The sequence below is a fragment of the Panthera leo genome, chromosome C1 (genome assembly GCF_018350215.1).
Source record: "Panthera leo isolate Ple1 chromosome C1, P.leo_Ple1_pat1.1, whole genome shotgun sequence".
Taxonomy (NCBI): domain Eukaryota; kingdom Metazoa; phylum Chordata; class Mammalia; order Carnivora; family Felidae; genus Panthera; species Panthera leo.
This window is the reverse complement of record NC_056686.1, coordinates 56,289,291-56,307,174: the sequence shown is the minus strand read 5'-3', so window position 1 is coordinate 56,307,174 and position 17,884 is coordinate 56,289,291. Positions and strand designations below refer to the sequence as shown.

The window sequence follows — 17,884 nt, the reverse complement described above, 5'->3', positions numbered from 1 at the left end:
AAGATTGGATTATATCACCCATATACAAGCTTTCTTTTTAGTGAGAAGAAAAACTCATCCTTTCACCAAATACTTATTAAATTCCTATGAACTGTTTAGCAGCTGGAGATACAACAGTGAACAAATGAGATAAAGTTTCTGCTATGGAACTTATATTCTAGTAGGACCAAATGAAACTGCAGGCAAAATGGAAAAAGCTTGCTGAGCTAAATAATCTCTATGTAGGTAGGAAACTTTGCATTTCATTGTATTTTGTTTCATCATATTTAAGAGGTGATACTACATTTATTTTGTGATATTTGTTCTATCAATTAGGATTATGTTCAGCTCTAAAATTAAATTAACAGAGATTCATATTTCTCTTATATATAAATCCACAGGTAGGTGGCCTGTGGGCATTCTAATAGCTCAATTCCATGAAGTCTTTAAAGATCTAGGCTCCTCCATCCCTAAGAATGTATCCTGTACCTACCTGGCCACACCACACACACACACATATACACACACATACACACACCCGATCTCCCAAAATTATTTGGGGAATCCAAGGAATTAGCATTTTAAGAGGTATCCCAGGTGATCCTAATGAAGTGGTTTGTTACCCATCTAAGAAATCCTGAGGTAGGGGTATGAGGAAAAAAATAGTGAAATAAAATTACTTGTAAGAATCAAACTATGAAATCAATAAATAGTTGCTAAGAGCAGAAATATACAAAGCTAACTAAAGAAATATAAACGACTCACATTGACAAAATCCCAACTTTTAGATATTTTCTTGTCTACAGAAACAGTCAACGTGAAGCTGAATGATGCAAATCAAGTCCTCAGACATAATAAAAGCACCTAAAAAAGAGTCTCAGAGGCTTTCCCAAGATATGACACCTACATCTTGTTGCACACCCTTTTAGAACTTCTCCAACCATCCTCTTATGAAAAGTTTGGATTTACTTGTTACCTTTTAAAACATGCCAGATGATACTTTATAAATTTTTTCAATATTTATTTATTTATTTATTTATTTATTTATGTATTTTTGAAAGAGAAAGAACACAGGCCAGGCAGGGGCAGAGAGAGGGGGAGACACAGAATCTGAAGCAGGCTTCAGGCTCTGAGCCAGTCGAGCTCGAACTCATGAACCATGAGATCATGACCTGAGCCAAAGTGGGACACTCAACTGACTGAGCCACCCAGACGCCCTGATACTTCATAACTTAAATTAATTTTGTGCCATTAATATTATCCTCCATCAGGTTACGTCTTAAAAACTTAGGTCATATTAAGCTGTTGCTACTCATATCAAAGGCTGTAATGAGATCATTTTCAGCTAAGGAGTTAGGCAAAAATGCAAAATGAATTTGGCTTTCACATTCTCATCTCCCTTTCATTCTGAAGAGAAATAGGAGGCAAAAGAAAAGAGAAAAGAAAGGACAATATATCATAAAGCCAGATAAACAATAGTTAGCACTATGTTATAACATCCATCACTCTACTTTTCCTTAAAACAAAAGCAAGATGGAGTTGATTGTTTGTGTTCACCAAGTGGTTTTTGAAAATTCCTATCCACTTGTCCTGTTCAGAAAACAGATGCATATCCATCTAAATTATCTTAAGTTCAATAGCTAAAGTAAACTTCAGACCATTCTACTACTCCTCCTTAGAACACTTCCCCTTACCTGGTCTTTTTGCTAAGTCCTATCCTCTAAAATTGCTGTTTAATTTCCAATTAATTATTCTACAGTTACCAATCACTCAACCTCTCAGTATGCTGTGCAAGGCATTCCTAATGATCAAACAGTTTCAAATTGGTGATAGAGCGTTTATTTTCTGGCCTCCGCCAAGGAGATCCGGGACTTTGGGTAAGTCTCTTCAACGTTCAGAACTTAGTTTATATCATTTGAAAAAATAATGTTTGGGGGCACCTGGGTGGCTCAGGCGGTTAATCCCACTCTTGATTTCGACTCAGGTCACGATGTCACTGCTTGTGGGTTCAAGTGCCAGTGCAGAGCCTGCTTGGGATTCTTTCTCCCTCTCTCCCTTCCCCTCCCCTGCTCTCTTTCAAAATAAATAAACTTTTAAAAAGAAGAAGAAAAAGAACGCTTGTTACAGATTTTCTAAAATCCCATCGAATTTTTAAGCGTATGATTGTGATTTAAACGTAATCAGCATTCCTGTAAAGACATGGTAGATTTTCTTCAGGGGAGCTACTTGGCAAGTTTTACGTAACTTTTCCCAAGCCCGTCATTGTCTGTGTACTTAACGGAAATCTACTTATGCTCCATTTTACCTCCAAATTAAAGGGGGTGTGGATAACCTATATTTTTGCACTGAGAACAGAATCATGGCCCCTGCTAAGCTGTATCAGAACGACAGCACAGCCAACATACACCCAGGAAGCTTTTTAGAAGCAAAACCAAGGGATCTGTCAGGTGAAAGCTACGCCCCAGAGATGCTTTGTTTTGCATGCCAACCACTGCTGGAGATCCTGTAGGGCCAGGCTAAAAGGGCTTAGGGTTTTGTTTTCCTTTTTCTTTTCAAATTTCAAATTCCCTTAAGCCGAAGCGTGGTCTCCAAACCATCCAGTCCGTGACTAAACTGCCTCACCGGTTCTTAGTGTGGAAACAAGACTCCGCCTCGCCTGCAACCGCAAGAGGGAGAAGCAGCTCCAGGACAGCCGGGTGAAGCCCAGAGCCCGTCCCACGGGCCCGGCCCCCGCGCTGACTCGCGGGTGCCAGCCATCCACCGCCAGCGCCCCAGCCCTGAGAGGCTCCTCAGTGCAAGCCAACCGCAGCCGGATCCCGGCGGCGCGCCACGTGACTCAGGGCCGCGACCAATCAGCGCAGCCCTCTGCGCTATTCAAATCCGCGGCGCGGCGGACGGTTGTTCCCAGCCAGCCGCTGTCGGGGCCCCCAAAGCCCTAGAGTCGCCTAAGGCCGCCATGCACCGCGCTGAGCGCTGACAGACCTCCGGGCCCGGCGGGCGGAATGGAGAGTCGGAGTGTGCCTCCCGGACCTTATAGGGCCACCAAGCTGGTAAGACAGCGCAGAACGACTAGACCGGCCAACCGCAGCCGTGGCCGCCACCGACTTTACGTGAGAGCGTTCGGAGTTTTGCCTGGGGCGGACAGAAGGGTCCCAGAACCTGGTTTGGGTTTGGTTTTCTGAGACGTCGGGGGAGGGGGGCGGGGAATAAACCGGTATCAAGAAACCCTTGCGGGACACGCCTCTCCTCCTTACCTGGAGGTCGGGGCTGTGTCCCTCCCTGTGAACCGTTTGTCCAAAGGGTCTCGTCCCCGGGATGGCGCATCATACTCTGGCCTTGTTTGGGCGACAACGGTGCCTGCAGTTGTCAGCTTGCCCTGGAACATCAGAGAATATTATGATTTTAGCCGTTCCCCACGTCTGATTTTCTCCCCCCATCTGGATAGAAAAAAAAAATTCAGAGTTCCATTACTCTGGAGTGTCAGAATGGGGACAGTCCGAATGTGACAGCTTCGTTTTGCGGGGCCTGTAGAATTTAATGCAGGATCTACCGACTGAATAGCAGTAGGTAACAGCTGCCCATTTAAAAACTAAACCCAGAGTGTTTAAGATACTCGTCAGGAACCACTGTTGGTAGTCACTGGATTTGTGCAGAGTCTTTGTGCACTTAAATTTTCAAACCAAGAGAATACAGCGCCACGGGGTAGGAGACATTAGGAGAGTGACTTAACAGCAGTGAGCCTCAGTTTCCACATTGGGAAAGTAGGGCTAATGATGCATATCTACCTTAAGGATATCCTGAGAGGATACTGCATGTGAACGTGTGTTGTGATGTATAGATCCTATGGATAGGCTACAGCTCAGTGTTTCCTGAGTAAATAAATGTGTGAAATGGGGAGGTGTGGTGGGAAGAAAAGAATACGGTTATTGTGTTTTCAACTCTTAGGTTTTGTGTTGTGGTGCCACACAGTTGGGGTTACAAGTCAGATTTCTTGGCCTCTAATGGAGGATTTTTCAATTAAAAAGTGATGTGTTCATTTTACACCACCACCACCACCTTAGTTCTCCACTGTTCTAGCCGCCACAAACCTTGAAAGTGTGCGTTGAGGACAATTTAGAAAATATGAGTATCTTTTTAAAACATAGGTATATCAGTGTTATTAAATATATAGTGGACTTAAAGCTTACTTAATTTGCCTCATCTGTTCTGTGTTCACTATTGGAATCTTTACATAAGAAACACTATAGTAAATATTGGAGCGCCTGGGTGGCTCAGTGGTTAAGCGTTGGACTCTTGATTTCTGCTCAGGTCAGAATCTCCCAGTTGCTGAGTTTGAGTCCTTCCTCAGGCTCTGCACTGACAGCTGGAGGCCTGCTTGGGATTCTGTGTCTCCCTCTCTCTCTGCCCCTCCCCTGCACTCCAGCGCACGTTCTCTCTCTCTCTCTGTGTGTCTCTCTCTCAAAGATAAACGTTTAAAAAATACTATAATAAATATATAAGATATTGCAACATTAAAGGTATTTTACCAGTAAAACTACTGCCTGCCATCAATTTTGTTTGGCCAGCTTGGTAGTTATTACCGCAAGTTGTAGAATAAATCAAACCTGGGTTTGAATGCCTGAGTTCATCACTTAGTTCTGTGACCTTGGTCAAATTATCAGTCTCTCTGTGCTTCATATTCCTTATATGAAAACGGGATAATAATAGTACCTATTCATAGAATTGTGAGAATGAAAGTGAAGTAATGAATGTAGAGCAGTGTCTGACAAATGTTACCAGCATTTTACTAGTATTAGTTAAAATTAAAAAAAAAAAGGGCACTTTCTCTGTTGAAGGTTAAGAAGCAAGTTCATTACAGTTCTTCATTATTTCTAGGTTTCCTAAATAAGCCAACCAGCCAATAAGTGCTTTTACACTATTACAAAGACATATTATTACAATGCCAGAATTAATAAAGAGAAATCAGTATGATATATAAAATTTTCTATAGTAAATAAGATCAATGATTTCTTCACGAATTATGATGTAATCAGATATGAATAAAATAATGCTCTTTGTCTCATTTGCTTTGAATCAGCACAATGTTTAATTTCTTTTTTAATATTTTCTTTTTGCAGTGGAATGAAATTACAACATCTTTTCGAGCAGGAATGCCTCTAAGAAAACACAGGCAACACTTTAAAAAATATGGCAATTGTTTTACAGCAGGAGAAGCAGTGGACTGGCTTTATGACCTATTAAGAAATAATAATAATTTTGGTCCTGAAGTTACAAGGCAACAGACAATCCAATTGTTAAGAAAATTTCTTAAGAATCATGTAATTGAAGATATCAAAGGCAGATGGGGATCAGAAAATCTTGATGACAACAGTCAGCTATTCAGGTACTGAACAGATAAATAACTACAAAACTGAATTACTTAACAATATAATTTAACTCCACTTCTATAATACTTTTACTAAAATTGCAGCTTTTTCAGAAAAAAACATGTTTTCTTTATAAAACTGTTACTGCTCTTAGTGCAATTAAAACCACTTAGAATTTAAAGTTAATTGCTACACAATTAAAACTTTTAAAATGTTAGATAGTATATATAATAAAATAAGTATTGGGAGGAAAGAATGAGATATCACTTCTGCATATTCTGAAATCTGTAACATTTCAAGGATAGGTCATTATTAACCTTTAGTTTCGTAGATTCAAGAATTACAAGACAAATTCTCACAGGTCCTTGCCTCCAAGTAACATAATCTCATATAACCTAAGAATACATGTGATAAAAGAAATAATAGCAAACTTTATATAATAAATAACAGAAGAAATATACTATAGGTTAAAGAGAATATTTTTTAAGGATTTACCATATATCAGAAGACCTGCTGTATGATTTACATGTTTTCTTACTTAATCCCTGGACTAGCTAAGCAGGTTAGGTATTAACTTCTTTTTACAGATGAGGAAGATGAGACCATGCTTCAGTAAATCTTGTTATATCTGTCTGAAATATGTTCTTCTACCTTGAAACACTGTAGACATTGTCAGATTAGTAAATACATTTGCTCTCCTGTCAATTCTATTGCAGCCTCCTCTGTGGAGCCTTTCTGACTCCCTTAGGCCAGCACCATTGCTTTTTCTCTCATGTGCAGGGTTCTATGTTATATATCATTAAACTAGGTCTTTGGATTCTAATATCCATGTTTTTTCTCTCTGCAAAATTAGTACTTTTCAAATGAAGTGTCTTAGTAGTTGATTCTTGTGTATCAAAGATGATTTATGTTGTACAAGTAAATTGCAGTAACAAACATTGAGTAGTTCCTTTTGTATAGCACTCTACAAATCCTGACTGTCTTAACTACTGCTCAGGCACTTTGTGAGCTCCTTTGCTATTATTCATCCTTTAGCTGTTACTGGTTCTAAAGGTCCTAGACTTGTCTTTACTTCACTGTCTCCCTGGGCAATCTCTTGCCATGTCTTCACCTACTTTCCTTATAACTTTCAAACTTCCAACCCAAATATATCCCTGAGCTTCAGACCTATTTTTGCCCATTAGGCACTCCAGATATAACATGTAGAAAAATCACTATCATGTCTTAACCCAAATTTTATCTTCTTACTCCATACTTAACTGTCTTCCCTATAGTTGTTTTGATTCTTTTCCTTTTTCTCCCCTTTAAATATGATTTAATTAACAGACCATCTCTGTTATACCACTTTAGCAGTTCTCTGATCTACTCCTCCCTTCACTCTGATAGTTCATTTTGTTAAACCATTTTTCTCTCTTACCCAGAATTCTGCATAACTCTTCAACTAGTCTCTCTGCCTCTAAGTGTTTTATAATGTTAGCAAATTTATAAAGTATACTTAAAAATAAACTTTACCAAAAATGTGTGAGACTTTACTGGAGAAAATTATATAATTGTTTTAAAGGTAATAAGTGAAGAAGGATATCCTGTTGATGAATCAGAAGACTTAGTATCCAGAGCACCTGGGTGGCTCAGTTGGTTAAGCGTTGGATTCTTGATTTCACCTAAGGTCATGATCTCACAGTTTGTGAGTTCCAGTCATGTTGGGCTCTGTGCTAAGGGCACAGATGGCACAGAGCCTGCTTGGGGTTCTCTGTCTGCCTCTCTCTCTGCCCCTCCTCACTCATGTGTATGAGCTCTCTCTCTCAAAGATAAATAAACATTTTTAAAGAAAGAAGACTTAGTATCATAAATAAGTCATTTCTCCCCAAATTGATATATATATAAATTAAATGCAATTTCATTCAAAACCCCTATATAATTTTTTATAGAATTTGACAAGCAGGTTCTAAAGTTTTTTTAGTAATATAAAAGTCCAAGGCAATTTTGAAGAACAAGGAGGAGAGAATTTCCCTACCCAATATCTGGGCTTAAATTTAAATAATTAAGTACTGAAAAAACAAAACTATACATACAGTTGATCCTTGAATAACGCAGCTTAGGGGCACCAACCCCCTCCCCTGCATGGTCAAAAATCCACATACAACTTTTGACTCGCCAAAAACTTTAGTGATAGCCTACTGTTGACCAGAAGCCCTATCAAAAACATAAATAATCAATTAACACACATTTTGTATGTTAAATGTATTATATACTGTATTGTTACATTAAAGTAAGCTAGAGAAAAGTAAATGTTATTAAGAAAATTAGGGGCGCCTGGGTGGCTCAGTCGGTTAAGCGTCTGACTTCGGCTCAGGTCATGATATCGCGGTCCGTGGGTTCAAGCCCCGTGTCGGGCTCTGTGCTGACAGCTCAGAGCCTGGAGCCTGTTTCAGATTCTGTGTCTCCCTCTTTCTCTGACCCTCCCCTGTTCATGCCCTCTCTCTCTCTCTCTCTGTCTCAAAAATAAATAAATGTTAAAAAAAAATTTTAAAAAAAAAAATCATAAGAGAGAATACATTTATAATACCGTACTGTATATACAAAAAATGTGTATAAGTGTGCTGCACAGTTCAAACCCATGTTCAAAGGTCAACTGTACATGGGAACTTGGTATAAGAAAATATTTTTAGGATCATGGAATAAGAACTTCTGAGGTCACTAAAAACTTAGCATATTTTATTTTATACATTATACATATATCTTATATATTAATATATAAATACCATAGAGAAAAAAAGCCAAACCATATGTTGTTTATGTATACTTATTAAAAGTATAAAAACATGAATAAGAAAGAAACACACTAACTGCAAGTTAATGGCTTCCCTCAGAAAGAGAAAGAAATAGAATAAGCAAAGAATTTGATTAACAAAAAAAATTATGAAGTCTTTTTTTTTTTTTTTTTAATAATGAAGTCTTGAGTAAAATGTTAAATATTGTATTGTTTGATGGTTGATGATTACATATCTGGATGTTGTTTACATTATTTTCCGTACTTTCTTGTATCTTTGAAATATTTTTTGTTATACTGGAGGGGGGAAAAAGCATTATAGTCAAAAGGAATAGCAGAGACCAAGCTCTGGAAATTAGAAAAAGAACAGTCAGACAAAGATCAGAAAATATATATAAATTAGATAGCTTGTCAAAGAAATTTAGAAAATGGAACTATTTTTTTCTTCAACAGAATTGATCCCAATAATAACTCTTACTTATCCAGATATATATAAAGTTAAAATACATACAATATACTAAAAAAGTAGGAAACCATTAAAATGTTTTTTAAAGGTTTAATGGGAAAATCAATTTATGTAGAATCTTCCTTCCTTGGTAATATAAATAATATAAATAAATTCAGTTCTTTTGTGATTTTTAAAAGATAAACAGACACTAAAACTTTGTTTCTGATCTTACATTATTTAATTGCATATTATTCTTAAACCAGATTTCCTGCAAATTCTCCGCTTAAAAGTTTTCCACGAAGGCATCCAGAATTGAGAAAAAACAGCATAGAGAACTTTTCCAAAGATAAAGATAGCATTTTTAAATTACGAAATTTATCTCGTAGAACTCCTAAAAAATCTGGATTACATTTCTCTCAGGTAAAACATCCTTTTTACTAATCACTAGTTTAAATATTATTACCATGTACTTAATTATAAAACATTAAAAGTAGATAGTTCTTTAATATTTGAAGCCAATACTAAAGTCTCTTAACCTACATTATATTCCAAAAATATGTGTATATGTTTTACCGTAGAACAATAGAACCCATAGGAACAATAATAAAAATGGTAGTAAGACACACCGAAACAGTATTTGTATAACTTAAACATGTTTTGTTTTAAATTGATTTGAGAGTGGTAGGGGCAGCTACAAAACCAAAAAGCTTTATTGCCATATGTTAACCTTATTCCTTCAGGTGACACTTAAACTTACAGCTTCACAGTGGACTGTTTATTAGTAGAATTACTAAATATTAGGAATTGTGTCAGTTCAATATTTCCTTAATTTGAGCATAGCATGTTAAACCAAAGTAATTTTTTTTCCAGGAAAATATAGAGAAAATGAACCATGTAATAATCAATGAAGATCAAGAAAACTCAGTTGGTAATAGAGAAATAAGCCCAGAAGATATTGAAGAAGTTTGGAGATATATTATTCTGATCTAGTAAGCTAAAACTAAGCTCTAACCACGTTCCAAAGTGTTCTAGAATGTTAATTTGACATTTTTATCGAGATCTACAAATGCAAAAAAACAGATTAGTTCTTAAAGCTTAGAATTTAACCTGTATTTGTATTTCTTAATAAGTGCTCTTGAACTTCTAGTACAGTTGAAATAGAATGTTTTCAGTATGATTTGTTTTTTCTTTGAGTCAAAGTTATATATAGCTATAGTTCGGGGTCTGTATTGGAATCATTACAAGGTTACTAAGGTAAGTATATTTGAAAGTGGATACTAACTATAACCTTTATCAGTTTGGCTTAAGAAAAATATTCTGATGGCTTTGTTTGCCATTCATACTCTTTAATGTTTATCCCATTCCACTTATTTTATGTAGAAAAAAGAAGTTTGTATTTTTTCTTCTGTTTAGCCTGCAAACCATTTTAGGTGTGTCATCCCTAGAAGAAGTCATAAATCCAAATCAAGTAGTTCCTCAATACATAACGTACAACATGACCAATACAAGTAAACATGGAATAGTTATACTACAAGACAAATCAGGTTGGTATCAATAAAAGAAGTTGGACTCTTTTAAACTTGCTAACATAGGTTGCAGCTATTGTGGGGGTGTAGAGAGACTAAAAATGTAGAAAGTAGAATACTTTAACTGAAAGAGTATTAAGGGGAGATTATCATGATAAGTGCTTTAGTAATCATTTAAGTGAATATTATTGGTACTATTAGCCTCTCATGGTATTTATGCATGATTTTTTTTTAAATGGCAAGGTTAAACATCCAAAAGGTATGAAAATATAATTAAAACTATTGATTAACTACATTTTATTGAGGGCCTACAATGTACCAGGCATTATACTAAAGATTTAGTGATGAACAAGAGAAAAATGGTCCATGGCTTCTTGGAGCTTACATGAGCAGTTATATATAAATTTACACAAGTCAAGACATATGCAAAACCCTCAAGACCAAAGTCTCAAGACCAGTATTTTAAAGATCACTGGTTTATTATATATATTTATATATATATATAATGTATTGATTTTAGATATAAGATGGAAAAATCAATGATCTATTCAAGCCAGCTGCATTACATTTAAAACTTAACATTTTAAGAAATGTATCAATAAATCTCAAAATGTTGACTCATTTTTTATAATCAATTATTGCCTGTAGAATTAACTGGTATGTATCACTTGAGTTTCTTTGTGTTGGCAAGAACTTTAAAGTTTGAATTGTAGGAACAAAAAGCAAAAACTTAAGTTATGTTGCATATGCATATGGCTTTGTACCACTCCCATCTTAAATTACCTAAAATCACATACTTACCAGTATATTCTCTTATTCAAAGTTTCTATTCTTTATAACCATAAACTCTTCAAGTTAAGTGTATATGTGGTTTTTGTGTTGGTGTCAAAAAACAGTTCGATTTTATGCAGCATACTTCAGTTAGTAGCAAATGAAAGATTTTAAGCAAGCCTCACTAAAAGCACACTAATATTCAGATATATCATTTCAATCATAGGTCTCACTCAAATCAATAATATTCAAATAGCATACCTATAATCAGAATGGAAATTAAGATAAAGAAAACATGGTGGCAGTGGACAAGTATGAACATTAACTATTTATGAACCCCTCCACCAAAATATCCTCAATTTGGGGGTAATTGTTTTATGTATTCTGGAAAGAATCAAACTCAAGATCTCTATGACTTTTAAACTTGTATTTTAAAATATTGTCTTCACCTTATGTCTTATTAAACATATAATAATTGTTAATCCTGGTAATATACATACATATGCATATATACATATATATGTGTGTATGTAATTATATATAATAAGCATAAAGTTTTAAATATAGTATCATGGAAATTAGGTGATATTATTGAACAATATAAAATTTTTTTTTGTATAGATGACCTTCCTCACTGGGTATTATCTGCCATGAAGTGCCTGGCAAATTGTAAGTTAAACAAACAAAATGTGTATGTGTATATATATATTTATTTATAAAATATATTTATATAAAATATATATTTATACTATTTAATAAGAGCTAAGGAAATTTTGAAAACAATGTATAGAAATCCTGATAAAGTATGCCATTTCTTTTGATGTTTGAATGACAATCTAGTAGATCTGATCGCATTTCCTTGCATGTGGAATGCATTATAAAGTACATAACTTTTTCTATGCAGACGGTGATTTCATAATTTAAGTTCATCATTTGTAGCTCAGTTTTCATAAATCATAAAATCACAGGCTAGTGGATATCAAAGGATTTTAGGTATAACTTACACCAGTTGCCTTAGTGAGGCCTATAGAGTTCAAATAGCAACTTTTAAGTAATAGCTCTTATAAAGTGGAAAAGTTCAATCCGAAATGAAGTCACATTAAATCTACTTCATTCCCCTTGCCATTGTACACAGCGTCAACACTGAGCTGCTTCATGACATGCTTGTACTCCATAAGATACATTAATGGAACTTTTATGTTTATAAAAAAAATGATCTGTCACTAATCAGTAAATGGAAAAAAAGCTTTTTCAATAGTGAGCAGTGATAATTAATTTTTATAATTTGAGACACTGGCTCAAGTACAAAGCCCTAATTGCTTTAAAAATCAATTTTTTTATTTAAAAAAAAGTTTTTTTAATGTTTATTCATTTTTGGAAGAGAGAGCGAGCGCAAGCAGGGGTGGGGGGGACACAATCCAAAGCAGGCTCCAGGCTCTGAGCTGTCAGCACAGAGCCCGATGCAGGGCTCAAACTCACAAACCGTGAGATCATGACCTAAGCTGAAGTCGGATGCTTAACTGACTGAGCCACCCAGGTGTCCCTAAAAATCAGTTTTAAAAATATGCAGAAATATGTGCTTCTAAATCATTAAAAGTTAAATTATATTTCAATAATTTTTTTATAAAAGGATTTTTTCTAGTTCTTATGAAATGAGTATTTTATTAATAATGTTCAAGATAGGTACATATTCCCTTGTTGTCCACTGGGTGTCAATATGACAAAATAACAGAATAAATAGCAATAAAGTAAATAATGTAAGTTATAGAAAGATTTTATTTATCAAACTGAGGTGTAAAGATCTTAATCATAAGCTTGATTTGTGAGTTTCTCTTTCTGCCTTCCCCCACCTAACTGCCCTTCTGTCTTATACTTTGGCTCATGGTTAGCAACCCAATGCTTATATTTTCAGGAATTTCTCAAATATCCCATATTTAGAGATTTTTTTTTTCCCTTTCTTACCAGTCCATGTTATACCTAAATGATAGCAAAGATATAATTTACTGGATTCCAGTTTAACAATATATCTAGCTAGAGGTAGCATTTAGACTTTTAGTTATTATTCAATCCCCTACAGTAATCCTGTGACATATAGGAATGAGTGATTAATATACTATCCCCAGTTTTTTTTTAGAAGAGAAAGTAAGTCTTTTGAAAGTCTTCTACTGATACATAAAGATATATGTATTCAAACCTAGATACACTAACTATAAATTTTGTATTTTTAATTCTAATAAGAGTATGTTCTTAGAAAATTTTCTAATGATTATCACATTTTTTTATTCTACATATTAAGAATATATTTTATATCCTCCTTAAGCATCTGACTCTTGATTTCAGCTCAAGTCATGATCTCACAGATCGAGCCCCATGTCAGGCTCCATGCTGAGTGTGGAGCCTGCATAGGATTCTCTCTCTCTGTCCCTCCCCTGCTCACGTTCTCTCTCAAAAACAAATAAATAAACTTAATACTTTAACAATAATTTTTTAAAAGATTTTTATTTTGCTCTACATAAAACCCATATTAGCCTTTAAGCTGTTAAATGTGTGTGATTGTTTTCTTCAATCCTTTTTCAGTGTGCGTGCTCACATTATGACCATACAAAAGTTTGCTGGCAGAAAAGTAAAATTATTTGGGTTTGGGAAGAGAAAGATTTTAACTTGAAAGATAAAATAGTGACTCTCAAACCTGAGTGCATATTACAGTCACTAGGGAGACTAGCCAAAGATTCTGATTTAGATGATTCATTAGGTAGGTTCATTCCAGTTGGACTAAACATGCCTCAAAAGCTTCTTATTAGTGAAGATTCCCACACTCAGCATTTGGAAACTACTAAATTAGTGAGCCAGCAGCAAACATTTCTAAGTCAGTAATTCTTAGCTTCACCTCCATAAATTCTGGTTTGTACAGAGGAACTTACATATTTTTAACAGGCACATTGAATGAGTCTGATTATGTAGTCCATGGAGCACACTTTAAATGTTGTTAGACCTCAAAGCTCAGAGTCTTGCTTTAAGTGCTCTAAGTTCTAATTCTAGCTTTGCCACCAATGGTTTTTTTCATCTTAAGCAAGTTACTCTAACCTTCAGTTTCATCATCTGTAATATGAAGTCAGATCTTATTTCTGAGTAAAAAACTAATGAGCAGGCATGATTCTTTGAAGAACGTTAAGCTAGGGGCGCCTAGGTGGCTCAGTCAGTTGAGTGTCCAACCCTTGATTTTGGCTCACCTCAGGATCCCAGGGTTGTGGGATCAGCTCTGCGTCAGGCTCTGCACTGAGCATGGATCCTGCTTAAGATTCTCTCTCTCTTCCCCTCTGCCACTCTCCCCTGCTCTCTCTAAAAAAATAAAAAATAAAAATTTAAAAAAAGAACATTAAGCTAATGAAATGGCAATGTAAAGATATTATTTAAACTCATTAAGGGTATGCTTCATGTCAGACAAAATTTATTCATGAAAATGTAAATTTACAAAAGATAATTTGGAAGAATTATTTTCATTATCTACATATTCTTTGTTTTGTAAAATGAATTGCAATAAAATCTCATTAAATAACCTTACTGCTTTAAAATATATTTCAAATGTTGCCTTATATACAGTTTTTAGGTAAATAAGTATTAAGACAAAATGCTAGTAGTTACTTGCAGTGATTTTTTTTTAGAGTTTATTTATTTATTTTGAGAGAGAGAGCACATGGGTGCAGCAGAGGAGCAGAGAGAGAGAGAATCCCAAGCAGTCTCTACCCTGTCAGCACAGAGCCACACAAGGAGGCTCAATCCGAGCCGAAATCCAGACTCGGATGAATGCCCAACCAACTGAGCCACCCAGGTGCCCCTATTTGCAGTGATTTGTAATGAAAACATAATGAGAAAGAATGAGATGTGATGTGCACAAGTCTTTGAAATGTTTGAACTGTGACAGAATTTGTTAAACTTTGCTCCATCATGGAGAACTTTTTGACACTTTTTATAAGTATATCTAAATTTTTATTTAAAATAAAATATATTGGGGTGCCTGGGTGGTTCAGTCAGTTGAGTGTCCAACTTCAGCTCAGGTCATGATCTTGCAGTCCATGAGTTCAAGCCTCACGTCGGGCCCTGTGCTGACAGCTCAGAGCCTGGAGCTTGTTTCGGATTCTGTGTCTCCCTCTCTCTCTGCCCCTCTCCCACTCATGCTCTGTCTCTCTCACTCTCAAAAAAGAAAAAAAATAAAAGAATAAATGTTAAAATTTTTTTTTTTAATATATGAAATTTATTGTCAAATTGGTTTCCATACAACACCCAGTGCTCATCCCAAAAGGTGCCCTCCTCAATACCCATCACCCACCTACCCCTCCCTCCCACCCCCCATCAACCCTCAGTTTGTTCTCAGTTTTTAACAGTCTCTTATGCTTTGGCTCTCTCCCACTCTAACCTCTTCTTTTTTTTTTTTTCCCTTCCCCTCCCCCATGGGTTTCTGTTAAGTTTCTCAGGATCCACATAAGAGTGAAACCATATGGTATCTGTCTTTCTCTGTATGGCTTATTTCACTTAGCATCACACTCTCCAGTTCCATCCATGTTGCTACAAAAGGCCATATTTCATTCTTTCTCATTGCCACGTAGAAAAAAATTTTTTTAAATAAAATATATTTTACCAATTTTTTTTGCCTTCTATCTTTTAGGGCCAAGAAGTAATATGAATAATCCAACTTATGTTGGATTTGAACGAGATGTATTCAGAACAATAGCAGATTATTTTCTAGATCTCCCTGAACCTCTGCTTACCTTTGAATATTATGAATTATTTGTAAGCATTTTGGGTATGTATGAGTTTTTACTTATTATGTAAATTTATTAACATTTTCAAGTTTCCCATAATTTAAAAGATCTCAAAGTGTAGGTAAATATGAAGATGGCAAGCTATAAATTATTTTACAGTTTGGGAATACTATGGTTCCTGTTATGTTGTCTTCCAGTAATTCAAATATATCATTCTCACACCAGTTATTCACATCAATCGGGTGTACTACAATTCAATTCATTTCTGACACTGACTACCCAGAGTTAGACCAGACCCTACAAGTGAAGGACAAATTCCTTAAATTCTGATACTAACCACCCAAAGTTATGCAGACTCCACAGATTAAGGGCTCAGTTCCACAAGACTGCCTTCACACTTCAGGTACCACCTGCAGATGAGGTCCTCAGGCTTACTCACTCGCATTTCTGCCCTGACTACCAGTTTGGGTGTCCCTTCAACCTTCCTTGGGTTTAATAATTGACTACAACTCACAGAACTCTGGAAACTGCTTTATTTAATGAGTACCAGTTTTTATAAAAGATACAAGTCAGAAACAGCTATGTGGAAGAAGTAAGGGTTGTACACAGCTTTCATGCCCTCTCCAGGGATTCCACCTCCCAATCATGTCAATGTGTTCACCAACCTGTATGCTCTGTTGGCCTTGTTACTTCATAGTTTTAACTGAGGCTTAGTTACATAGGCATGATTGATTAAATCATCAGTTATTGGTGATTTTGCTGAGTCTTCAGTCCACATCCTTCTGTCATTCAGGGAGGTCTGAGGTAGATTGAAAGCTCCAGCCTTCTAAGCAAGTTCAGCCCTAAGTCACCTCATTACCATAAACTCAGATGTTCTCCAGTAGGTGTACTATGGATAACAAAAGACGCCCTCTCTGGAAATTCTAAACGTTTTAGGATCACTATACCAGTTACTAGAGACAAAGACCAAATGTGTAAGTTTTATTATAGTACAGTTAGTTGTCTTATAATTAAGAGCTTTCTAATACTTGTAGACAAAGCCAGTGATTTTTTAATGTATTTACTCAATTCCTTTAATTAGATTGTTGAAAAGATTTTTAAGTGATTTATATCACAAGTTGGAAAACCTCTACTCAGTCTTGCACTTTGTAACTGAATGTTGCATGTGTCCTATTTAAGTGGCTTCTGAATTAAGCAACTGCTGTTGTACTATACTAACAATATATACTATAGTAATGCTTTATTTTTTTAACTTTACTATTGTTTTTGTTTTATTTTTGTCCACTGTCACACAGTTGCATCTTAATTTTTGTTTCATTTCCTGGTAGTTGTTTGTGGCTACGTCACAGTTTCAGATAGACCCAGTGGGATACATAAAATCCAAGATGATCCACAGTCTTCAAAAATCCTTCGCTTAAACAATTTGAATTCCTTCAAATCAACTGAGTGTCTTCTTCTCAGTCTGCTTCATAAAGACAAAAACAAAGAAGAATCAGATACTACTAAGAGACTGCAGATAAGTGATCAAGGATTTCAAGAAAAATGTGCTAAGAAAATGCAGCTAGTTAATTTTAAAAATAGAAGAGCCAGTGCTAATGACATAATGGGAGGAAGTTGTCATAATTTAATAGGCTTAAGTAGTATGCATGTTCTGTCCTCTAACGTCAAATCAAGATGCTATTCTTTAGAAGGAATTGTAGACTTACCAGGGAGTTCAAGTAAAGAGGTCTCCAGTGTCTTCCATCAATCTGTTGTGAATAGAGAAGGACAAAATAATAAGCAGTTTTTAGAGTCTAAGACCAAACAGGAATCCCTAATGAATCTTCATTCAGAGGAAAGTACTCAAAAACCACTCTGTGTTGGTTTTAAGAGAACCTCTACTTTGACTGTTCAAGACCAAGAGGAGTTATGTATTGGGAAATGCAAGTCAAAACAGCCTTGTAGATCTCAGAGTTTACTTTTAAGAAGTAGTACAAGAAGTAATAGTTATATCAATATGCCAGTGGCTGAAATTATCATGAAACCAAATCTTGGACATCTCAGCACAAGTATACAAACAGCTATGGAAAATGAACTCGGAGAGTCTAGTACCACAATCAATAAAAGACTCTGCAAAAGTACAATAGAACTTTCAGAAAATTCTTTACCTCCAGCTTCTTCTGTATTGACTGGCACACAAAGTAAGGTTGATGCTTTCAATGCATGTAATATTAACTTTTAGTGCTTACTAACTGTTGCTTACCTGTCTTTTCTTCTCTGAAACT

At 35.6% G+C, this 17,884-nt stretch overlaps 1 protein-coding gene and 1 long non-coding RNA gene across 2 annotated transcripts in view; one reads left to right on the top strand and one right to left on the bottom strand.

The window, feature by feature from the left end:
• The first annotated feature begins 2,876 nt into the window (after positions 1–2,876).
• DEPDC1 (DEP domain containing 1) overlaps positions 2,877–17,884 on the top strand; it is a 21,453-nt gene continuing 6,445 nt past the window's right edge. The window contains exons 1-8 of the mRNA XM_042952123.1: positions 2,877–3,029; positions 5,097–5,362; positions 8,827–8,983; positions 9,434–9,552; positions 9,977–10,107; positions 11,482–11,529; positions 15,524–15,661; positions 16,949–17,800. Of these exons, the coding sequence (XP_042808057.1) occupies positions 2,982–3,029; positions 5,097–5,362; positions 8,827–8,983; positions 9,434–9,552; positions 9,977–10,107; positions 11,482–11,529; positions 15,524–15,661; positions 16,949–17,800 (1,759 nt within the window). The 5' untranslated portion in view covers positions 2,877–2,981. The remainder of the gene's footprint in view (positions 3,030–5,096; positions 5,363–8,826; positions 8,984–9,433; positions 9,553–9,976; positions 10,108–11,481; positions 11,530–15,523; positions 15,662–16,948; positions 17,801–17,884) is intronic.
• Positions 17,004–17,884, bottom strand: part of LOC122227548 — a 26,619-nt gene continuing 25,738 nt past the window's right edge. Inside the window, exons 4-5 of the long non-coding RNA XR_006206112.1 lie at positions 17,327–17,368; positions 17,004–17,085 (exon numbers count right to left, since the gene is read on the bottom strand). This is a non-coding gene — a long non-coding RNA (uncharacterized LOC122227548). The remainder of the gene's footprint in view (positions 17,086–17,326; positions 17,369–17,884) is intronic.